This window comes from Erpetoichthys calabaricus, chromosome 14, assembly GCF_900747795.2.
Source record: "Erpetoichthys calabaricus chromosome 14, fErpCal1.3, whole genome shotgun sequence".
Lineage (NCBI taxonomy): Eukaryota > Metazoa > Chordata > Cladistia > Polypteriformes > Polypteridae > Erpetoichthys > Erpetoichthys calabaricus.
The window spans coordinates 41,337,041-41,362,699 of NC_041407.2; the positions used below are offsets into that span (position 1 = coordinate 41,337,041).

General features: G+C 38.7%; 1 protein-coding gene across 2 annotated transcripts in view; it reads left to right on the forward strand.

Moving 5' to 3' along the window:
• Positions 1-25,659, forward strand: part of pabpc4 (poly(A) binding protein, cytoplasmic 4 (inducible form)) — a 139,680-nt gene that overhangs the window by 92,003 nt on the left and 22,018 nt on the right. For both annotated transcript variants that reach the window (XM_028818810.2, XM_051936329.1), the window contains exons 5-10: positions 1,390-1,484; positions 8,680-8,817; positions 24,231-24,326; positions 24,411-24,680; positions 24,875-24,962; positions 25,295-25,417. In XM_028818810.2, coding sequence (XP_028674643.1) covers positions 1,390-1,484; positions 8,680-8,817; positions 24,231-24,326; positions 24,411-24,680; positions 24,875-24,962; positions 25,295-25,417 — 810 coding nt within the window. The remainder of the gene's footprint in view (positions 1-1,389; positions 1,485-8,679; positions 8,818-24,230; positions 24,327-24,410; positions 24,681-24,874; positions 24,963-25,294; positions 25,418-25,659) is intronic.

Consider the following 25,659-nt stretch of genomic DNA (forward strand, 5'->3'; position numbering starts at 1 on the left):
TATGTATGTCTATATTTATATATATATATGTAGATATGTAAATTTATATATGTATGTATATATATGTATATGTGGATGTGTATATGTATATATACGTATGTATATGTAGATATGTGTATATGTAGATATGTATATATATGTATATTGTATATATATTGTATATATATATATGTTTATGTATATATATAGTTACATAACCTCTTTAACACACTACTTCTCCGCTGCGAAGCGCGGGTATTTTGCTATATGTAGATATCTGTATATGTAGATATGTATATATATGTATATATGTATATATATATATATGACAGCAACACTCATAACAATGACAACACAATTACATATATATATATGTACATATGTATATATATGTGTATATATATCTATATATATATGTTTATGTGTGTGTGTGTGTGTATTATATATATAAAAGACAGCAACACTCATAACAATGACAACACAATTACATTGACAATCATGTTACGTTATTTTTAAAATGTTTCCTTTTTTTTTCATAACCTATTTAACACACTACTTCTCCGCTGCGAAGCGCGGGTATTTTGCTAGTAGATAAATAAAGCTGTGTTAGCAGCATAGGTGTGGTAGTTCACCTTGTGTTTCAAAATAATAGGATTCATTAGGAGCATGTACACTAAGAACAACAGTGGGCCCAGAATTGATTCTTGTGGTAAACCATAGACAATATCATGGATTATTGATAAACAATCACCAAATATAAAATTTTCTGCCATTTATATAAAAATGAAACCAGTTTTAAGGCACTACCAGACAGACCAACCCACTAAGTCGAATAATGATAATGCTATGGTTGAATTTGATTTGCATTCAAATCTAAGAGAAAAGGAACCAATTTATTATTTGCAACTTATTATTAACTACTTTAACCAATGCCATTTTTGTATAATAATCTTGTCTAAAACATGGTTGAAATCTATCAAGAATATAGTTTTTATTCATATAATCAAGTAATATTATTCAGATTGGTCAATTTTGAGTTAAGTCTCAAATTCTCCAAAACAGAAGAATCAGTCTCACATATTTCATTGTATCACCATTTTTTTCATCTATCAGCTTAAATTGTGCATATTCCACTGTTGCGCTATTCTGTTCTTTTTTGTTTTTGTTTTATTTTTTAAATTGTTAATTTGTAAATAAATAGAATAGTTAGGAAGATTTACTTCCAATTGTAGGGTTGTATCAGTTTCTGCAAGCTTTTCCCATTTATGTCAGAAATTTAAGATAAGTGAGATCTAGAACTGCATTATCGACTGGTATAATAGTTATAAACTATAATTCTATTAGTTGTTGTTAAAGTACACATATTCAATTTTTTCTGTGCCAAAATGATGGTTTCTCCTTCTCCTTCAGGCAAAACTCTCAGCGTCAAAGTTATGACCGACCTCACTGGCAAATCAAAAGGCTTTGGATTTGTGAGCTATGAAAATCATGAGGATGCAAATAAGGTAAAACAAATTGTTCATGTATATAATATTGTCAGGTACTGCATATTTTTCTTCACTTAGTGCATGAAAAAGAGGTAACAGTGAAACATTTGACAAAGATTACACAGAGGTAGAAGGAGAGGTAGTAGGGAATCGGGAGAACCTTCACATTTAAAAATGATATTAATGTACTCATCCAACAATGTAAGCCAAGGTCCTTTACAAAAATTAAAGCCAACAGCAATAAAACCAAGACAAAACTTTCTAACTATAGGCATAGGAAACTTTGTAAAAGTATTAATGGAACAGAGTTTTGGAAGTAGTCAATGAATTTTCTAAAGTACAGGGATACAGTTTAGATTCCAGTGCATCTGGACAGATACCCAAAAGACTCTGAAGGCTTATTCCCACAGACTAGATTCAAAGGGCTAACAACATTATTGCTATATGTTCTTGAATTGGTCTTGGAACAGTAAAAGTTACAAGATTGCAATATGAGTCTGCCTATAAGCAATAAATTGATCTGTGATGTACATATAGCAGTTGGCAAAAAGGAAGATGTATCCTAAAATAAATTCTTACTTTAATTTGATGTAAATATAGGGATATTAATACTAGCTTAATATGGTTAGATCTATGTGTTTTGTAAAGTTGTAGACACATTTCCACCTACAAACTATCCTTTGTTTAGAGGCCAACTGACAAAGAGTTACAATAGACAAATTGGAATGATATTAAAGTATGTACGTTTTTCTTCTTGGACAGCTTAAAGACTTTTGCAGATGTCAGCAATATGTCCATGAAATGGCAATAGTTGGTCAAATGTTCAATCAAAACTGATCGCTGGAAAGATATAGTTATAGAAATTGCTGCATAAGTGCTACAGTTTATAATTGTCACTAATCCAATCTAAATGCCATCTAGTTATAGGCACAATTGTTTGAAGAAGATTATAGATAGACTCCTTGTCATATACATTATAGTACAGGGATAAGCTGTGCTGTCATTTGAATTTGTTCATGGGTAACATACACTCAGGGGCCACTTTATCAAGCATACCTACTTAATACTGAGTTAGTCCTCCATTTGTTCTCATAACAGCCTGCATTTTTCAGTACATGAATCCAACAGACTGTTGGCTCTTGTTAACTCCATTATATTCCTTATTTTGTCAAAAACCTGGCAGTGAAACTGTGACCCAAATATATTGTTCTGTATCATCCCATTCATGAGTTGTGATTGTGAAGGTCTCTTTAATTTTTTTAGCCTTACACCACTGAGTGTTGCCTTACAGAAAAAAGAATTTGTAGATTGGTAAATTGTTGCCATGTAGCTTATTTGCAAACAATATTCAGATTGCTCTACTCATATTAAGATACTAGAAAACTCTTTATTAAATTATTTTATATTAGTATGAAAAGACTGCATTGTTAAGACCCAGAGGGACTCATCCATGGATTAATTACCTATTTCTGTGGTATCCTGGCTGTATGAATCAACAGGAACCAGTATTCAGTATACTACATAATAATTTTTGAATCATTCAGAGCTCCGGTATTCATTGACCACTATAATTTCATCCTCTTGCAACTTATTGTATTTCCTGTCATCATCCATACCAGAATGCAAGAAGATGTGTGCTTGTCACCACTGTTACAGTTAATTGTTAGTCCAAATGATATTCTGCACAAGTTATGTCAATTCCTTTCTTTAGATGACTATTTTGGACTAAAATTCTATTGTTAGCATCCATATTACTAACCGAAGGTTGTAAACCGGATATGGACGCAGGGCGCTGGGCGCATCGAAGCGCACGCGCACTGCCACACAATATGGACGAGCCCGCCACAGAGCAAAACAATAGCACAGGGCGCATCAAGGCGCACGCGCACTGCCGCACTGCAACGAGCCCGCCACAGAGCAAAAAAATAAAACCCCGCCACAGAGCAAAAAAATAAAAACGAGCCCGCCACAGAGCAAAAAAATAGCGCAGGGCACATCGAAGCGCACGCGCACTGACGCACTGCAACGAACCTGCCACAGAGCAAAAAAATAAATGAGAGGATTCGACGGTTGTATTACAGTACGGAAACCCCAGAGGTCCACATTACACAGCATATTTGAATCACATTACAGTATTACAGTATGGAATCCCCAAAGGTCCACACTACACAGCATATTGGAATCACATTACAGTATTACAGTAATACATTATTAACAGTCCAGCCACAGAAAACACAGAAACGCCACCAGATGGAAAGAAACAATACACGAGCGCTCCGTATTAAACGTAAGTGCGATTATAATTCTTAACAGTAGACGCCGTATAGCTAACGGAGTCACGGCTCCAAAAACAAACAGCTCAACTAACGGAAATACAAAAACGAGCCCGCATGGATAAACACGATGAACGCAGGCGCCTACAATGCGTTTCTAAAACAGCAGAAGCAAAACAGTCACGGCTGCAAAATGAAACAGCTCAACTAATGGAAATACAAAAACGAGCCCGCATGGATAGACACAATGAACGCAGGCGTCTACAACGCGCTTCTGAAACAGCGAAAGCAAAGGAGTCACGGCTCCCAAAACGAAAGAGCTCAACTAACGGTAATACAAAAACGAGCCCGCATGGATAGACACAATCAACGCAGGCGCCTACAACGCTCTTCTGAAATGCCACAAGCAAAGGAGTCACGTCTCGAAAAAGAAAGAACTCAAGTAACGGAAATACAAGTAACGGAAATACAAAACCGTGCCCGCATGAATAGACACAATGAACGCAGGCTCCTACAGCGCGCTTCGGAAACACTACAAGCCGTGCTTTTAATAAGATTGTTCTTGCCACAGAAGACAACAGCCCGATACCCAAATGCTGCTTTCTTGACGGCCCTGGGGGAAGCGGAAAGACGTACCTTTATGAAACACTTATACATTTCTTTTCTGCAAAACAACAGTTAATTATCTCATCGGCTACAACCGGGATAGCAGCTAATTTGTTAATAAATGGTTGGACATGTCACTCTTTATTCAAGCTTCCAGTTCCAATCACGGAGACATCGGTGTCAACTATGAAAATGGACAGTCACAATGCAAATGAAATCCGTCTTGCAAAACTATTGATTTTAGACGAATGTACAATGGCATCCAGTCATTTACTCAACACCATTGATAAACTTCTACAAGCGTTAATGAATAATAATATTCCATTTGGAGGAAATGTACTTTTATTAGGAGGAGACTTCCGACAGTGCCTGGCTATTGTTCCGCATGCCATGCGTTCAGCGATTGTTCAGTCCAGTTTAAAATACGCAGACAATTGGCATTACTTTGAGAAACTACATTTAGTACAAAACATGCGTTGTACAGGTCCAGAATATTCCAATTGGTTGTTGCAACTAGGAGATGGAAACATTACCAATACATATGAACTTCACCCAGATATTATTCAGATCCCTCAAGCCTTTATTTGCAACGACTTAGTAACAGAGGTGTTTGGTCAAGCAATCTCATTAGACGAAATACCACTTTTAACGCACCGAGCTATATTATGTCCAAAGAATATTGACGTTGATCAGATAAATAACCAAGTCATTGCACTGCTTCCTGGAGAAAGCCGCCTCTTTCTAAGTACTGACAATGTTGATTTTGAAGACGAAACTGAGCATATTAATTCCCCATTAGAATATTTAAACACTATTAACCCGGCCGGGTTACCACAACACAGTCTTAACCTTAAAATGGAGACAATAGTCATGCTATTAAGAAACCTTAATACTAAACAAGGTTTATGCAATGGTACACGATTAGTCGTGAACACCATGACAGACAATGTTATTGAAGCAAAAGTACTTACGGGATTGCATACTAACAATACTGTTTTGATTCCCAGAATTGACCTTACAAGTTCTGACCTGGAATTACCTTTTAAACTTAAACGCCACCAATTTCCCATTAAGGCAGCATTTGCCATGACAATCAACAAATCCCAAGGTCAGACCATGGACAGAATTGGCATTTATCTCTCCGAGCCTGTATTTGGACATGGACAACTTTATGTGTCCTTTTCAAGAGTTCGGCGTTCATGTGACGTTAAAGTTGAAGTTGTAAATACTCCATACCAAGGAACACTCATTCAAGGACAAGACACCATCTTTACTACAAATGTTGTATATAAAGAAGTATTTGATTAAATATCTGTAATCTACCATTGGATTACTTCTTTACTCTCTATGTACTTCATGTACACCTTTACCCTCAAATATATTTCATACATATATGTGCAGTGGCACAACGACATTTTGTACTTAAATGACATAACAATTACATTTCAATTTTAATTTAAACATATTAATTAATATAATTACGGATATATGTATTTAATTAAATCCATACCCTCCCACAACACTCCCACCCTCCATCGTGTGTCAACCCTCCAATGATTATATGGAACACAGAGTGATTGCCAGTCGTTCATTTGCGATTCGTTAGAGAATCGGGGGTTTACTGGAAGACTTATATTGAGCATGAGAGCAACAGTTAAGAAGGGTATTAGGACAGCTAAAAGGCAGCTGGAAAAATATTGCAGAAAAGATGAAAGATGACCCAAGAAACATTTTCAATATTTGATAGTAAAAGAAAAGTAAAGAAGGAATTGAAGTATATTAGGAACAGTAAGTATGAGCTAGAAGATATAGACAGTCAAATAGCAAATGCTTTGAATATGCATATTTCAGAAGTTTACATGGTTTAAAGAATCTCCCAAAAGTAACAGGGTCAGATAGGAGGTTGATAATTATTTGGAAGTTGTAGAGGAAGAAGTACTGCTTAGTTTAAATAGGCTTAAATTTAACAAATCATTAGCTATGATCCATGAGAAAAGATTGAATGAGCTTAGCCTTTTCAGTTTAAGAAAAAGGAAACTGAGACGCAGGATGAGTTTTAAAAAAGTGTTAAAATTATTAAGTTAATTAGTACTGTAGATCTCAGCCGTTTTTCTAAAATAAATTTTTCAAAAGAATATGAGAATATGGTTGGAAACAGATTGAGCATAAAAATGAGAAAGTTTTCCTTCATGCAATGAAGCATAGAAACATGAAATAAATTACCAAGTAGTGTGGTTGAAAATTGGACTTGGGGACCTGCAAATCTTGATTTGATGTTGTTTTGGAGGCTGTAGGTGAATAGGATGGACAAGATTGTAGAGATGAATAACCCCTTCTTATCACAATTGTTCTAGTCTTTTAAAGTTTCACTATTTCTTTTTGAAACCTTCTTTTAAGACATCCCCTTATACTGTCTTTCAGGTTCTCTGATGGTCTTTTATATCACTAAGATCAAAAGACATAATGAGTTACTTTGCAGTGTGGTGGAAAGTAGGATTTTAGGGTCCTTCAAATCTAGACTTGATGTTATTTTAGAAAATTTAGGTGAACTGGCTGCAGTGGGTTGGCACCCTGCCCGGGATTGGTTCCTGCCTTGTGCCCTGTGTTGGCTGGGATTGGCTCCAGCAGACTCCTGTGACCCTGTGTTCGGATTCAGCAGGTTGGAAAATAGATGGATGGATAGGTGAACTGGATAGGTGGTCTTGTTGGACTGAATGGCTTTTTCTTGTCACTATTGTTCTAATGTTCCAGTATTCCAACACTATAGCCAACGAGGACAACTTCCTGTGTTTCCCACCTTTACAGCACAGTTCACATGCATCATCATACACTGTATAAAGTACAGTTTTCTTCTTCTCCCTCTTCTCTTTCCCTCTCTCCTATTCTTTATCTCCACTCCTCCTGACAAGCTTTGTCCACCTCCTCCCGACTTTAGCTCCTCAAGTAGTAGCAGCTGGCTCCTTTTATAGGGCACCAGGAAGTGCTCCAGGTTCTCCATGACTTTCTACCGGCATCTCTTCCAGGTGTGGTGGAAACACTGCCACAAAGGGCTCAGTCGTACCTGCAGCACCCCCTGGCAGTGCCCATGGAACCCAACAGGGCTGCTCAAAATTCCATTTCCCACTGTGCCCTATGGGAATCCGTGGTGCTGCAGCAGTCCAGTGGGGCTGCCCTCTAGTGGCCCGGAGAAGATAATGCCCCAAAGGTGTTCTTCCCCTAGGTCCTTCCACCCAGCCAGGACACCAGCCCCTGGCCATCCATCACATTTTGTTTCATGTAAATAATATAATTTCAAATAAGTAAAGAAATTAAAAGTAATAAAACAGACACTTAATGAAAAATAAAAAGTAAAATGAAATAACTGGTGTAAACAAATTAATTAATACAAGAACTAAAACAATTTGCAAAGAAAAAAGAAAATACTAAACCCAGTTCTGGTTAAAACAGAAATGCAAATGAAGTGCAGTACCAATTATATTATTGCCTTTTAAGTGATGGAATTGGATGGTATGATTGAAAGACTTAAAAACATCATTGAGTTTCAGCAGTGTGAGAAGACTTGGACTCCCAGAATCAATTGCAATAAGAAAGTCATATACTCTCACTATTGCTGTGTTTGTAGTGACTAAGGAGAAAGACTGCTGCAAAATAAGAGTCTAGCAAAATTGTTGTTATGAAATCTAGGAAGCTACCAAACAGTGTTTTTCAACTTTCCCTTTGGTGATTTAAGTGGTATTGATAGAGCAGTTGTCTCCCATGTTGTATCAAGTGTTATCATTAAAGTTACAAGGTCCCCTTGTTGAATTGAGTATGATCATCAGAGAAGTAGTCCCCCTTGTTGAATCGTATACATTCATCAGAATGAGGTTTGGGGATTGAGCACAAACTCTGCACATTCTGTTAGCCTTCTTAGTAGTTTATGAATACTGTCTCGAGGTTTATAGTGACAAGTCCATTAGTATTCCTAAATCCTTCTCATTAGGTGTACTTTCAATTTTCAGACCTCCTTCTATCTATTCAAATCTAATTTGAATTTTCTGTAGAGGATTAATGTTGATAACAAATAAGGAAAAATTGTATGTAGTTGCGGGAGCTGAAGCTGAGAGCTTCTGGTAGTCTACATTGCTACCATTAATTAATCTGTCTGTTCGTCTTGAGTACAGTAATAAAATTATGATGTTTAATTTTCTTTCTAATGAGATCTTCTACCTTTCTGAACATACTTTGTTATATCAATAGTGCACCATCATTGTTTATAATTGTCACCTCAATTTGATTATTAGTATTAAGCTCAATGGAACCATTTTCACTGACTGTTGAACTACATGTTTCAGGCTGTGGAAGACATGAATGGAAAAGAGGTTAATGGGAAATTGTTTTTTGTTGGGCGTGCTCAGAAGAAAGTCGAAAGGCAAGCGGAGCTTAAGCGTAAGTTTGAGCAGCTGAAGCAGGAGCGCCTTAGTCGCTACCAGGTATTTATGAATAGTATAATTAAGATTTGTGCAGGTAGTAACAAAGTGTAATAGCTTCTTTACATTACTGTATGACCCAGACTAATGAACATATAAATTAGGTAGATAGAACTTTATTTCTCCCAAGGGTGGTATTTGGCTGTTTACAGAAGCTCAATAAATAAATAGATAAATACACACATTCATAATTATTATAACAAACAGTTAAATACAAGAATTACCGCAAAGAAAGAAAACTAAAAAGAAAAAACTTCTGACTTAACTAAAGATAAAAGAGTGGTCACAGTCACATTGAGGTGTTATAAAAGTGTATTGCCATATTTATAAAGGAACCCCGTAGCGTTTTTTCCACACATATCTTCTGAATAATTAATTGGCTGAAGGTGCTCAATAAAAGAGTAATTTTAACAAGAATGCTTTGTGGCACAAAAACAAATTCCAAGGATCACAAGACAAAAGGCACAGAAGTTAATGCTTTTATATGGCAATCCCAAAAGTGAACAAAGTCCCAGTCTGAAATCCAAGGAGCAAAGCCACAAAAATAGAGTACAGGTTCAACAACTCCATTAATTCACAAAAGCACAGAAAATCACAAACAAAATTCACCAACTGTGGGTTGTCTCTACCTTTATAGGGCTGAGGAAAGTCCCTTGATAGTGAAGAGCTGGTGGCTCTGCCTCTTGGGGGACTCCCCACAAAACACATGGCACATAATAAAAGATGCTTAAACACAAACAATAATCAACAATGTTAACATACATAATGGACAAAATAGACATAAAAGTGGCATCCACCTCAGTCAGAGCAATATCCCTCGGTGAAATGCAACACAAACTGAATATTCTTTAAACCTCTACTTTCAATTGAAAACCTGTCCATCAAAGCTACAAACAGAGCTGAAAACAGGATGTGCCTTTGTTGGGACTCTTCACTTCTTTTAAATAATTCTGAATTTATGCCAGGTATAAAATACAACTGTTTCTGCACACATACAATAACTGATAGCATACAGCAGGGGCCCAGGGACCACAGAGTCTTACTATGCTTTCCCCAAGAGGTCACAGGATATATAATTATAAGGCATCATCCAAGTATACATAGCATCATTTGCAAAATTCTATAATTACTGCAGTGTATTTGTGAGGGCAATGAGCCATTTTGCTTATCCATGCCAGGGCAGAATACACATTGTTCCTAAGCTGTCATCCAGAATGTCAGTTCCATTACTCTAACACAGACTTTTCCAAGTCTCAAAGGATGTCCCTACAGAATTGAAGAACTGTATTAACCAAATCACACTGATACTATCCAGTTCAACTTCTACTCATCTTCTTTTGCCAATATGCAACATTTTAACCACTGCTATGACCTCAGCTACATACATTCTATCCAATACTTCTATCATTGCAGACATATTCACCAAATTTAGGAGTTAATCAAAGTGCACTTTCACCCTTTTGACAATATACTGAGTTAGTGACATGTTTCTACACTTTTTCAGGCAAAATGACACCTTTTATTGGCTAACTAAAAAGATTGCAATATGCAAGCTTTCGAGGCAACTCAGGCCCCTTCTTCAGGCAAGACATCTTGCCTGAAGAAGGGGCCTGAGTTGCCTCGAAAGCTTGCATATTGTAATCTTTTTAGTTAGCCAATAAAAGGTGTCATTTTGCTTGGCTTTTCTCTACATTCATAATGGCTAACACGGTACAACACCCTAGTACTACAGATACACTTTTTCAGGAAATCCTATATAGCTTTGTGTATCTTTTTAGTCTGAGTCATGAAAAGCTGTTTTAGGCCAACTTAAAGTCAATACCTGCAGCATTATCACACTTCTCACAACATAAAAGTCTTTATTTCAACAATAACTACTGCTTTCTTGGTCTGCCTATTCATATCAGTCAAGTTTGGAAACTGTCCTACAAATAGTGCATGGAAGGCCTGTTGTTTTTTAAAATGCTAGCTTCTCTTGCTATTAATATGCCCCTAGTGGGTTCCAAGGATACTGCCATCACAGGTACATTAATTTCTACTTCATTTATTATTTCATGTGCCCAGCAGATTGAAAGGTTTTGCTTTGCTACTTCTTCTTCTTCTTTTGGCTGCTCCTGGTAGGGGTTGCCACAGCAGATCATCTTCTTCCATATCTTTCTGTCCTCGCATCTTGTTCTGTTACACCCATCACCTGCATGTCCTCTCTCACCACATCCATAAACCTTCGCTTAGGCCTTCCTCTTTTCCTCTTCCCTGGCAGCTCTATCCTTAGCATCCTTCTCACAATATACCCAGCATCTGTCCTTTGCACATGTCCAAACCAACGCAATCTCACCTCTCTGACTCTCTCCCAACCGTTCAACCTGAGCTGACCCTCTAATGTACTCATTTCTAATCCAATCCATCCTCGTCACACCCAGTGCAAATCTTAGCATCTTTAACTCTGCACCTTCAGCTCTATCTCCTGCTTTCTGGTCAGTGCCACCGTCACCAACCCATATAAGATAGCTGGTCTCACTACCGTCCTGTAGACCTTCCCTTTCACTCTTGCTGATACCCGTCTGTCACAAATCACTCCTGACAGTCTTCTCCACCCATTCCACCCTGCCTGCACTCTCTTTTTCACCTCTCTTCCACAATCCCAGTACTCTGTACTGTTGATCCCAAGTATTTAAACTCATCCACCTTCACCAACTCTACTCCCTACATCCTCACCATTCCACTGACCTCCCTTTCATTTACACACATGTATTCTGTCTTGTTCCTACTGACCTTCATTCCTCTCCTCTCTAGAGCATATCTCCACCTCTCCAGGGTCTCCTCAACCTGCTCCCTACTATCGCTACAGATCACAATGTCATCAGCAAACATCATAGTCCATGGGGACTCCTGTCTAATCTCGTCTGTCAACCTGTCCATCACCATTGCAAATAAGAATGGGCTCAGAGCTGATCCCTATTGTTATCCCACCTCCACGTTGACTGCATCCGTCACTCCTACCGCAGACCTCACCACTGTTGCACTTCCCTCGTACATATCCTGTACAACTGTTACGTACTTCTCTGCCACTCCCAACTTCCTCATACAATACCACAGCTCCTCTCGAGGCACCCTGTCATATGATTTCTCCAAGTCCACAAAGACGCAATGCAACTCCTTCTGGCCTTCTCTAAACTTCTCCATCAACATCCTCAGAGCAAACATTGCATCCGTGGTGCTCTTTCTTTCTTCACTAATCATCACCTCACTTCTTAACCTAGCTTCCACTACTCTTTCCCATAACTTCATGCTGTGGCTCATCAATTTTATTCCCCTGTAGTTACTGTAGTCCCGCACATCCCCCTTATTCTTAAATATCGGCACCAGTACACTTCCTCTCCACTCCTCAGGCATCTTCTCACTTTCCAAGATTCCATTAAACAACCTGGTTAAAAACTCCACTGCCATCTCTCCTAAACACCTCCATGCTTCCATAGGTATGTCATCTGGACCAACGGCCTTTCCATTTTTCATCCTCTTCATAGGTCTCCTTACTTCCTCCTTGCTAATCCGTTGCACTTCCTGATTCACTATCTCCACATCATCCAACCACTTCTCTCTCTCATTCTCTTCATTCATCAGCCTCTCAAAGTACTCTTTCCATCTGCTCAACAAACTCTCCTCGCTTTTGAGTATGTTTCCATCTTTATCCCTTATCACCCTAACCTGCTGCACATCTTTCCCAACTCGGTCCCTCTGTCTAGCCAATCGGTACAGGTCCTTTTCTCCCTCCTTAGTATCCAACTTCTCATACAACTCATTATACACTTTTTCTTTAGCCTTCGCCACCTCTCTCTTCACCTTGCGCTTTACTCTTGTCTACTCTTGTCATGTACTCGTCTACTTTCTGCATCTCCCTGACTATCCCACTTCTTCTTTGCCATCCTTTTCCTCTGTATACTCTCCTGTACTTCCTCATTTCACCACCAGGTTTCCTTTTCCTCCTTCATTTTTCCAGATGTCACGCCAAGCACCCTTCTTGCTGTTGCCCTTACTACATCTGCTGTACTTTCCCAGCTGTCTGGTAACTCTTCACTGCCACCCAGTGCCTGTCTCACCTCCTCCCTAAACTCAACCTTGCAGTCTTCCTTTTTCAACTTCCACCATTTGATTGTTGGCTCTGCCCTCACTCTCTTCCTCTTCTTGATCTCCAATGTCATCCTACAGACCACCATCCTATGCTGCTTAACTACACTTTCCCCTGCCACCACTTTGCAGTCTTCAATCTCCTTCAGATCAACTCTTCTGCATAGGATGTAATCTACCTGTGTGCATCTTCCTCACTCTTGTATGTAACCCTATGTTCCTTCATCTTCTTAAAATATGTATTCACCATAGCCATGTCCATCCTTTTGGCAAAATCCACTATCCTCTGACCTTCTTCATTCGTCTCATTGACACCATACCTACCCATCACCTCCTCGTCTCCACTGTTCCCTTCACCAACATGCCCATAGAAATCCGCTCCAATCACCACTTTCTGTCCCTTGGGTATACTGTTCATCGCTTCAGCCAACTCACTCCAAAAATCTTCTTTCCCACCCAACTTGTGGTGCATATGCACTGTGGTGAACGACCGGCATTTCAGTCCGGTTGGGACGTCCCTCCATGGAAGAAAACAGACTTTTCAGGACACTACATCCCCCGGAATGCTAGATGGCAGCTCCCCTGGATAGAAATGGCTCCTCAGATTCCCGCAGGGCAGCAAGGGATATGGAGTCCATATCCTCAGCCCTGTTGGGTGCTGTGGGTGCCGCCAGGGGGAGCTCGCCAAGAACCAGGGGGATATTACGAGGACGTCAACCTGGAAGTGCTTCGGGGTCACGAGGACAGAAGCCCGTAGTACTTCCGGGACGCTTGATAAAGGAAGATGTGATGGTGACCCGGAGAAGAAATACTTCTAGGTCACGAAGTATAAAAGGACTATGGGAAGCCCAGCAGAGTGAGCAGGAGTTAGGTGGGAGTGTGATGGAGCTGCTGGAAGTTGGAGGATTGTATTTGTGTCATTGTGGATTATTATTATTATTATTATTATTATTGAGAATTATGGAGAGTGCGGTGCTTTGAGCACTTTATTGAAGAAATATTAAAGATTATTCTTCTGTGCTTTTACACGTGTGTCTGGGACGTCTGTCTAACGGGTTCAACAAGGCAATAGCGACCCCTAGCGTCCACAGCACTAACAACATTCATCATCACACCTCCAATTTCAAGCTTCATAATCATTACTCTGCCTGACAGTCTTTTCACCTCCAAAACACTCTTGACATTCTGTTCCTTCAGAATAACTCCTACCCGATTTCTCCTCCCATCCACACCATGAATGAACAATTTGAATCCACCTGTGATCCACCTGGCCTTACTCCCCTTCCATTTAGTCTCTTGCACACACAACCTCCCTTCTCTCCATCATATCTGCTAACTCTCTCCCTTACCAGTCATACTGCCAACATTCAAAGTTCCTACCCTCAATTCCACTCTCTTTACTTTCCTCCTCTCCTCCTGCCTCCAGACATATCTTCCCCCTCTTCTTCCCCTTCTTCTTCTTCGGCCAACAGTAGCCCAATTTCCACCAGCACTCTGATGGCTAACAGTACTGGTGGCGGTTGTTGTTAACCCAGGGTTCGACCGATCCGGTATGGAAATTTGTATTGTTGTCCGCATATTGATATGGCAAAATTTTACACCGGATGCCCTTCCTGATGGAACCCTCCCCATTTATCTGGACTTGGGACTGGCATGAAGAAACACACTGGTTTGTGCATCCCCTGTGGCTGGGTTGTTGCTTTGCTTATTACAATTAAATAATTAAGTGATTTTATGAAAAAAGTACTGTGACTTTTGTAAACAATCCTTTTGGGTCCTTCTTGCTCACAGTGGAAAGACTACATTCCAGGTGGAAAGATGCATGCTTGCTAAATTAAAACAAAATTGTGCAAAGTGTCACTGCTTTGCAGGAAAAAGGTGCTCAAAAAAGATGCCAAAATCTTTGCTGACTGCCAATGAGTTTGTAATCAGCTTTAAAGCAGGTAGCAGTTTGCTAATATTGACATATCCACATGAATGTGTTTGCATGGTTGTAAATTTAAAATTATTTACACAAAATAAATAGTTTCTACATCATCTGTTATTTTTTTGTGTCCAACTGATTCAAACGTTATTTTGCTTTTCTCTAGGAAACACTAATAAATACTGCAGAAGTTTTCTGTAGAACAGTAACACAATCCTGGATTTTTTTAATTGAAAATACCTGCAACATTTTATGTTAAAATACATGGAAACAAGAATCTGTGTGCCAATAATTTATTTATTTTTACATTCAGTTAAATGGTTTTAGGCTATCAATGGTTTTTGGTGGTAAGACAGTAGGGGTTTGTGATCAGCATGATGATGTGCCATTAGGGAGAACAACAGAATTTAGATGCTAAATGGTGTAACCAACATGGTTATAGTACTGAAAAAATGTGTGGCAGTCCTAGTGTTCAATTATGAGAATGTTGTGTCAATATGCTGTAAACCCCTAAATCAGTTTCAGGGCTTGCTTCATGTAAGAGACAGTGTTTCCCAATTTTATGTATAATTTTCCTTTTGCTTACATGTACCACTTTCTACATTAACAGCACCTTTAGACTTGTCTCCAGGAATGTATATTTTAGGATAAAATAATTGTAATACTAGCCATAGATAATATTATTCCACAATCTAATTACAAACCTAGGATTTCCCCAAAAATAAACTGGCCCAGTTAAAGTTATTTTTCTTTATCATAGGTAGATATGTATTATTAGTAGTATTAAGGCAGGGTGTTTCTGTCAAAATGTCAATCAAAGATGATTGATGACTTGATGACCCAGACCCCTCTCATGTGATTGGTGAATTCCAACCTTCCCCCTCCCTAACCCCGCCTTATTCCCACTCCCTCCACCTGATTGGTCAGGGTTTGTGTCAAGAGCAGTTTGATGGATGCTGCCTCTGCATTGCCCCGGTCTGTCAACATCTGTTTGTTGGCTGGCACCCCCTTCCCTGCCCCTTCTCCTGAGGCCCTTTATATCAAAAGAACGACCTTGCCATTAACCCAAGGCCTGATCGACATGTGCAGACATGTTCCTCCTCATACCCAGCCGGCCCAAGTCTCTCTTATAGCCACTCCTACATATCCTGTGCTGGAGCATGCCTCTGCATCTATCTATTCTTTTAATATTATCACGAGATTAAAAATATCTATCTAACCTTTGCTTTATAATTTGTAAAAAAGGAACACCTTTTCAATCTAAACCTAAATCTAAATCTTTTAATTGCTCTCTGTAAACTGCAGTTCAAACGAAACAGCTTTCCCATCTCACAGAGAGCCATCTCACAGAAGGGCAAGCTGACAGGTCTTCAGTGAAACAGCTGTCCCATCTCACAGAAGGGCATGTGCAGGACCTGTCAGCCATGTGCCTGCGCGTGCACGGCTCAGTGTGTAGAGAGAGCAGGCACGTGTCTGTTGCTTGAAGCTGGAAGGCACCCTGAGCACGCACAGCCCCTCCTTCACTGAGAAAACAGACACTCATTTTGTGGTTTTTAACTTTTGAAGGTAAAGGATTTTAGGTATTTCGTGTAAAGCACAAGATAACTAGTTCGATATAAGCCTTTTAAAAATCACACAGAGGTAAATAGTATACAGCAGTTCCCTTTTAAATCACGTTTGATATGCTTTAAAATCTATCTGTCTATAGTGCATCCGGAAAGTATTCACAGCACATCACTTTTTCTACATTTTGTTATGTTACAGCCTTATTCCAAAATGGATTAAATTCATTTTTTTCCTCAGAATTCTACACACAACACCCCATAATGACAATGTGAAAAAAGTTTACTTGAGGTTTTTGCAAATTTATTAAAAATAAAAACTGAGAAATCACATGTACATAAGTATTCACCTTCCTTTGCTCAATACTTTGTCGATGCAACTTTGGCAGCAATTACAGCCTCAAGTCTTTTTGAATATGATGCCACAAACTTGGCACACCTATCTTTGGCCAGTTTCGCCCATCCCTCTTTGCAGCACCTCTCAAGCACCATCAGGTTGGATGGGAAGCGTCAGTGCACGTCCATTTTAAGATCTCTCAAGAGATGTTCAATCGGATTCAAGTCTGGGCTCTGGCTGGGCTACTCAAGGACATTCACAGAGTTGTCCTGAAGCCACTCCTTTGATATCTTGGCTGTGTGCTTAGGGTCGTTGTCCTGCTGAAAGATGAACCGTCGCCCCAGTCTGAGGTCAAGAGCGCTCTGGAGCAGGTTTTCATCCAGGATGTCTCTGTACATTGCTGCAGTCATCTTTCCCTTTATCCTGACTAGTCTCCCAGTCTCTGCCGCTGAAAAACATCCCCACAGCATGATGCTGCCACCACCATGCTTCACTGTAGGGATGGTATTGGCCTGGTGATGAGCGGTGCCTGGTTTCCTCCAAACGTGACGCCTGGCATTCACACCAAAGAGTTCAATCTTTGTCTCATCAGACCAGAGAATTTTCTTTCTCATGCTCTGAGAGTCCTTCAGGTGCCTTTTGGCAAACTCCAGGCGGGCTACCATGTGCCTTTTACTAAGGAGTGGCTTCCATCTGGCCACTCTACCATACAGGCCTGATTGGTGGAATGCTGCAGAGATGGTTGTTGTTCTGGAAGGTTCTCCTCTCTCCACAGAGGACCTCTGGAGCTCTGACAGAGTGACCATCGGTTCTTGGTCACCTCCCTGACTAAGGCCCTTCTCCCCCAATCGCTCAGTTTAGATGGCCAGCCAGCTCTAGGAAGAGTCCTGGTGGTTTCAAACTTCTTCCACTTACAGATGATGGAGGCCAATGTGCTCATTGGGAACTTCAAAGCAGCAGAAATTTTTCTGTAACCTTCCCAAAATTTGTGCCTAGAGACAATCCTGTCTCGGAGGTCTACAGACAATTCCTTTGACTTCATGATTGGTTTGTGCTCTGACATGAACTGTCAACTGTGGGACCTTATACAGACAGGTGTGTGCCTTTCCAAATCATGTCCAATCAACTGAATTTACCACAGGTGGACTCCAATTAAGCTGCAGAAACATCTCAAGAATGATCAGGCGAAACAGGATGCACCTGAGCTCAATTTTGAGCTTCATGACAAAGGCTGTGAATACTTATGTACATGTGCTTTCTCAATTTTTTTATTTTTAATAAATTTGCAAAAATCTCAAGTAAACTTTTTTCACATTGTTATTATGGGGTGTTGTGTGTAGAATTCTGAGGAAAAAAATGAATTTAATCCATTTTGGAATAAGGCTGTAACATAACAAAATGTGGAAAAAGTGATGCGATGTGAATACTTGCCAGATGCACTGTATCTAAAACAAACCCTTTTTTATCAAATACACCACATTTTAAATAATCAAGTACATTTATGTATGTATTTTCTGCTGAGCTAAGGATCCACATTGTGGAAGCCTATCTTAATACTTAATAATACTTAATAATTGTGAATTTCCCCTTGGGATTAATGAAGTATCTATCTATCTATCTATCTATCTATCTATCTATCTATCTATCTATCTATCTATCTATCTATCTATCTATCTATCTATCTATCTATCTATCTATCTATCTATCTATCTAAGAGTAATGGTGACTGTTCAGATAGTCATACTCTTTAATTTAATATTGTTTTTTGTATCAGTATGCTGCTGCTGGAGTATGTGAATTTCCCCTTGGGATTAATAAAGTATCTATCTATCTATCTATCTATCTATCTATCTATCTATCTATCTATCTATCTATCTATCTATCTATCTATCTATCTATCTATCTATCTATCTATCTATCTATCTATCTATCTATCTAATACAGAAAATGAAAAACAGAACACATGCAGCACTTGTCCTATCTCTTCTGAAAAACAATAGGTGAATTTTAAACATAATGTACTGTGACTGGTTAACACTGTGGACACATGCACTATATCTCTGTCATATTAACCTTTAAAGAATAAATATTATAGAATCTTATTACAATATCCATAGTACCCTGTAGGAAGTTTGACAATTAAGTGGAGACCATTTAGTTTGTCAGACTCATGTGGGTAGCGAACAGGTACATATGCTAAAATATCTTATCCAGATGAGTCATCTTCTTTTTTAGTTAGCATGTTGGCACTGTTCATTTTCAATATATGTTGTATATTTCCCTGGCCCAAGGGTTTCTTGTCAATAGACAAGACAGACCTATTGCAACAGCAACATTTGTTGTTAAGTGTATAGGTTTGTTTTGCATTCTAATTCTTAAAGCTGTATCAAACTACTGTTAATTTCAAAGCAAAATGCAGCCAGTAATTTTGTTCGTAACTAAATTAAAGAAATAAACCTTATAAAATAGAACACAGTGTTTGATAATACTTAACATTAATTGATATCATTAAATTTTACTTCTGTGTTTTATTCAGTTTTAATATTTAATATTTTTAATTTGACTTTTGCAAGTTTTATTTAAAAATTAACTCTTTAAGACATATTTCCTATTCAGACTATTCCAGACTGCACATGTCAAAAAAACTTATTATTTATTTCAAAAGGTTTCTTTTCATGCTGGTTTGTCACCTATCAATCAGTCAATCTTTTTTATACATCATTGCAGTTTTTCAAATTGTAATAACTCCTTTATAACTCCACTTTTTCATGTGATTATTTACTTCATAATTACCTTTATTTATTTATTTATTTTTTCATTTTGGAACAAATGTCAAATGCCATTACAATCAAGACTACCAGTCTAGTTAATATTCCTAACTCCAATATTTATTGTTCTTCCTGAATCAGGAGGAACACAAGCCCAACTTTTAGTGAAAGACAAGATCATAACAATAGCAAACTAATGTTAATTAGCATAATACTAGAAGATGTTAAATAATGTTTTCCCCAACTCTTTGCAACCCCATGGAACTGGCTAAATAGATGACAGTTTAGCTAATAACATACTGCAGAACACGTAGGTGCAGTTGAAGTGTGCTGTGAGCTTGGGGTGAGCCCTTGTTAATCTGGTCTTAATACAGTGGAACCTTGGGTCACGAACGTCTCAGACCACGTACAAATTGGGTTACGACCAAAATGTTCGCCAGACTTTTGCATCTGTTCACGACCACACACTCAGGTGAGGAACAAGCCAGTGTCCATTCCGGTTTGTATGCGCCGTTGATTTCCGCACATGTTCAGTCTCTCCCTGTGCATTCCCAGTGCAGCGAGAGAGAGCAAGAGAGTGAGCGAGAGAGAGAGAGAGAGAGCGCAAGAGAGAGTGAGCGAGCGACAGAGACAGCTCAAGCAGGGGTGTTTTGGCCGACACTCGGTGGGAGAGAAGGAAGTGGTCACTCCAGCTGAGCGATCAAGGAGCTGGAGTGACCAGAAGAAGTAACTAAACATTTAGTTTACTATTACACTGTGCATTCTATGGTATAATTAACTATTTTTGTGCTTAAAAATCTTAAAAAAATATATATTTACATACAGCTTGTACGGTCCGGAACGGATTAATTGTATTTTCATACAATACTATTGGGGAAATTACTTCGGGTCTCGACCAAATCGGGTTGCGACCAAAGTTTTGGAACGTTTTTTTATTTCCTCTGTGACTTAGTGTTTGTAAATTTAGTTTTTTTACTGTCTTATGTTTGTGATACTTGCTTGATATGGATATGGGCAAGTAAATGTTTCATTTTAGAATAATAATGTTTAGCTTAACTCTGACCTTGACCATGATCACCGCACAAACCCTGGTCCTTTGACTCATATTCAAGAAGAATTCAGACACTTCTTGATTCTTGGAATCACAGCTCAAACTTACATCCCCTTCACCCTGAATGCTACTGCTAGGAGGTACTGGATTTAAAAAAAGAAAGTGAAATCCTGATACTCAATAGGCCCTGACTAGTACCGTGTTAATATATTGGATACTCTGTGCCTGGTGAAGTAGCTTAAATCATACCACAGTAAAACACGCACTCAACCCTCTGCTAAAGAAGCATCGTTGTGTCGTAAAAAAAAACTCTGTGATAAAAAAAATTATCATTAAAAAGAAAAAAACCCTTTTAAATCAGAAAGGAGGATTTCTCTGAGCCCTATTAAGCTCAGACATTCCTTTCATTACTAGTTTAATAGGTTCGAGAGTATAAATATGGAATACACGCGCAAGATGAACCTGGTACCTCGTCAACAAATGGCTCAATTGCAACAGAAAGCCCTGGCTTCCAGCAAGCTTTCAAGCACTACGGAAAGTGAACTGGATAACCAAATGAAATTCATACTTGAACGCGGTGACTTGAGCGCCAATGCAAAAGTAAAACTTTATATGACCATCTTGCAAGGATACCTTACCTTTGTGAAAAAAGCAGATAAAGTAACCGGCACAACAGTGACACGGAATTTGCTCTTCTTCTCCGAGTACAGTCAGAAAAATTTATGGATAAAAACTTTTTAAAATCTGAAGATGTAAATAAAAACAGACAGCCTGGTCGAGACAAAAACTAATTGATTGGAATGTCCGTTTCGGTAACAGAAAAAACTAATATTGCTTGCTTCAGTAATATGAACATTGTATTTGTACATTAATCATCATACACATAGATAGATAGATAGATAGATAGATAGATAGATAGATAGATAGATAGATAGATAGATAGATAGATAGATAGATAGATAGATAGATAGATAGATAGATAGATAGATAGATAGATAGATAGATAGATAGATAGAAAACATTTTTCTAATAACATATTTAAGACGCACCGTTTTGTCTTTCAGCGATATTCGGAGTCATCTTTCAGTATTAACAGCAAGCTGTGTAATGGACCGGTCTGAATGCTTATTTATATCCCGAAAGAGCGGTATTTTTTAAAGCAGACTTTATGATAAGGAGAGTGATTTCTTTTAGCAAATGTGTGCCCTTTGACCCATTTTAAGACCGCTTGATATTTACAACAGGAAGATATGAACTTATGCTAAAGGCCTGTATGTGTGAACCTGTTTCTTGTGTCAGTTGCCCAATTACGCGTATCAAAAAAAAAGCTAATCTTACATACAGTATTTCACATAATGTTTGAGCAGGGCACACAGCTGTGTGAGCTGAGAGTCGCCCCTTCTGGCCTCCCACGTTTGGAAGAGAACATGAATCTCTACCTGTTTTGGAAGGCACTGAATGATCGCAGTTTTCAAAGAGTGGCAAAGAGTGATTAAAACGGCTTTTTCTACCACCAGAATGGCCGAGTGGTTAAGGCATTGGACTTAAGTATGGTTTTGTTATTGTTATTCAAGCATGCCCGTTCACTCTGTGTGTCTGGGTACAACTCTCACCTTTAGAAAGTTAAGCGAAATGCTTCCGCAATGTGGATCCTTAGCTCACCTGAAAATACATACATAAATGTACTTGATTATTTAAAATGTGGTGTATTTGATAAAAAAGGGTTTGTTTTAGATAAACAGATAGATTTTTATACATATCAAACATGATTTAAAAGGGAATTGCTGTATACTATTTACCTCTGTGTGATTTTTAAAAGGCTTATTTCAAACTAGTTATCTCATGCTTTACACACAATACCTAAAATCCTTTACCTTCAAAAGTTAAAAATGATAAAAAAGGGTTTGTTTTCTCAGCGAAGGAGGGGCGGCGCGTGCTCGGGGCGCCTTCAGCTTCAAGCAACAGGCACGTGCCTGCTCTGTCTACACACTGAGCCATGCATGTGCAGGCACATAGCTGACAGGCCCAGCGTGCCCTTCTGTGAGATGGGACAGCTGTTTCACTGCAGACCTGTCAGCTTGCCCATCTGCGAGATGGCTTTCTGTGAGATGGGAAAACTGTTTCATTCGAACTGCGGTTTACAGAGAGCAATTAAAAGCGGTTTAGATAGAAAAGGTTTTCCTTTTTTACAAATTATAAAGCAAAGGTTAGATAGATAGATATTTTTAATCTCGTGATAATATTAAAAGAATAGATAGATGCAGAGGCATGCTCCAGCACAGGATTTGCAGGAGCAGCTATAAGAGAGACCTGGCCAGCTGGGTATGAGCAGGAACATGTCTGCACATGTCGATCAGGCCTTGGGTTAATGGCAAGGTCGTTCTTTTGATATAAAGGGCCTCAGGAGAAGGGGCAGGGAGGGGGGTGCCAGCTAACAAGCAGGTGTTGACAGACTGGGGGCAATGCAGAGGCAGCATCCATCAAACTACTCTTGACACAAACCCTGAACCAATCAGGCGGGTGGGGTGGATTAAGGTGGGATCAACACGCATAAAACTGCTCTTGACACAAACCCTGCCCAGTCTGGCGGGTGGGGTGGGATTAAGCTGGGCGGGATCAACACCCATCAAACTGCTCTTGACACAAACCCTGAACTAATCAGGTGGGTGGGGTGGGATTAAGGTGGGGTCTGGGCGGGACCAATACCCATCAAATGGCTCTTTACACAAACCCTGACCAATCAGGTGGAGGGGGTGGGAATAAGGCGGGGTTAGGGAGTGGCAGGTTGGAATTCACCAATCACATGAGAGGGGGTGGGCCGCATCATTTAAATCCACCAATCAGAGGTAAGGGGCAGGCACATCATTTAAATCCACCAAACACAGGAGAGCAGGTGGGGCCATCAAGTTATTAATCATCTTTGGTTAACATTTTGACAGAAATACCTTGCCTTACTACTACTTATTATTATCTGTAAAAGCAGAGCTTTCATTATTCTGTATCAGGGTTACTAGCTGCATTTTTAAAGTAATATGAGATATTCACACATTGAACACTGTTAGTTACACTCCCAGGTAACGATAAGGTCACTTTGGTGCCCAGTGTACACATATGTGAAATGGATAGAAGAGTGGCTCTTTTCTGTGAGTGTGATGTTGTTGACCACAATGTTACAGGCTTACACATTAAAGTCTACTACAATATTTCAACAGATTAAATTGAAATATAAAATTAGCACTCCTGGCAATAAACATTCCTACTGTTCTGGCCCATTAACATCATAGTAACATTATATTCATTGAAATAGAAAAGAAAATCATACTCTTACTTCTAGTTGGTATGTAAAGTATGTTTAGCCAGCAATACAAAGAAAAAAAATAAATAAATGAAATAATTTGACTTTGGAAAAATCGTAAAGACTCTACTTATGCTTTTGAAATGAATTTCTATAACCCAGTAAGAATATGTTGTATGCTGTCACACCAAGAGCCAAAGAAAAAGTTGTAAATGCTAAAATGTTAGTTCTAGGTTAAGTCATTTCAGATGCTGATTTTTTCTACATCCTGTATACTGATGTGCAGTGGATTTGCATGTGTTTTCTGCTCTATAATTTTGAGGAATTATAATTCTCTAATTTCCTTTTATTTAGGGGGTAAATTTGTATATCAAAAATCTAGATGACACCATTGATGATGAAAAGCTGCGGAAAGAGTTCTCCCCGTTTGGATCTATTACTAGTGCTAAGGTAACCCATAAAAATGGAGTTGGGGCTGCGATTGGGTTTAATATGTTTCTGTATTTTGACCTCCCAATTCATTCTTTTGTGTAGGTTATGTTGGAAGAGGGACGATCAAAAGGTTTTGGATTTGTGTGCTTCTCATCCCCAGAAGAGGCCACCAAGGCAGTGACTGAAATGAATGGGCGAATTGTAGGCACCAAACCACTCTACGTGGCACTAGCACAGCGCAAGGAAGAAAGGAAAGCTCATCTCACAAACCAGTACATGCAGCGCATTGCTGGTATGCGTGCAATGCCTGCTAACACTATTATTAATCAGTTTCAGCCAACTAGTGGATATTTCATGTCAACTTTGCCTCAGGTGAGAAAAGAACATTACATTTTAATACATTTTCTAGACTTCTAGATACTGAGTTAGTAGATTCTAAACGATGCTTAAATAAACTAAAAAGTCAATTGTTTTTAGCTTAATTGGAGGCTGAAAAGAATTTGGTCTAATGATGTAACTTAATTGTGTAATACATTGAAATTTTACTTGTTCTATCTTAATGCCAGGCTCAAGGTAGAGCTACATATTTTGCACCAAACCAGCTTGCACAAATGAGGCCTAATCCTCGCTGGCAGCAGGGTGGGCGACCTCAAGGTGAGATACTCATTTAAAATTATCATTTGATTACTCTTTAGTTAGGGTTTACCAGTCATGTCAACATCTTTTACCATAGACTAGGCTGGTTTATTCTAAAATCTATAAAGCTGGGACTACTCTTTACGTGCATGTATTATTATTATTCTGTATTTACACAGTTTGATATATCTAAGGCTTCTTTGCTGACAAATATAAACTGCATGAGTCAGACAAGACAGACTCCATATGTTAAAATAATTTTTCATTCTAGATGCTTTATCTGACGAATATATTTTAGAGATTAAAACTCTTATTTTTGTTTCCTTTTTGCTTATTCAATTATTATGAAGGCAATTTTCAGTCAATGCCAAATACTGTCAGACAGTCTGGTCCTCGTTCAAATCTCCGGCACTTGACACCCAACTTAAACACCCAGGGACCCCGTTATATTTCATCGGGAGCACAGCGCGTTGGTAAGCAATGCTTTGTTCATATTTTGAACTTGTGTTTGTTTATTAAACACCATGTGTATCTGAATAAAAGATTAGTCTTAAAAGAATGGTATTTGCTGCCCTCTCTTTATCAATATAAATGGCAGACAGCGAACCACAAAGTATGAAAATTAAATCCATGCAGTTACAGTATGCTTTAACAAAGGCTATTTTGGTCTTAATAACACTTATGAAACATCAGATGGTAAAATAACTTGTTAATA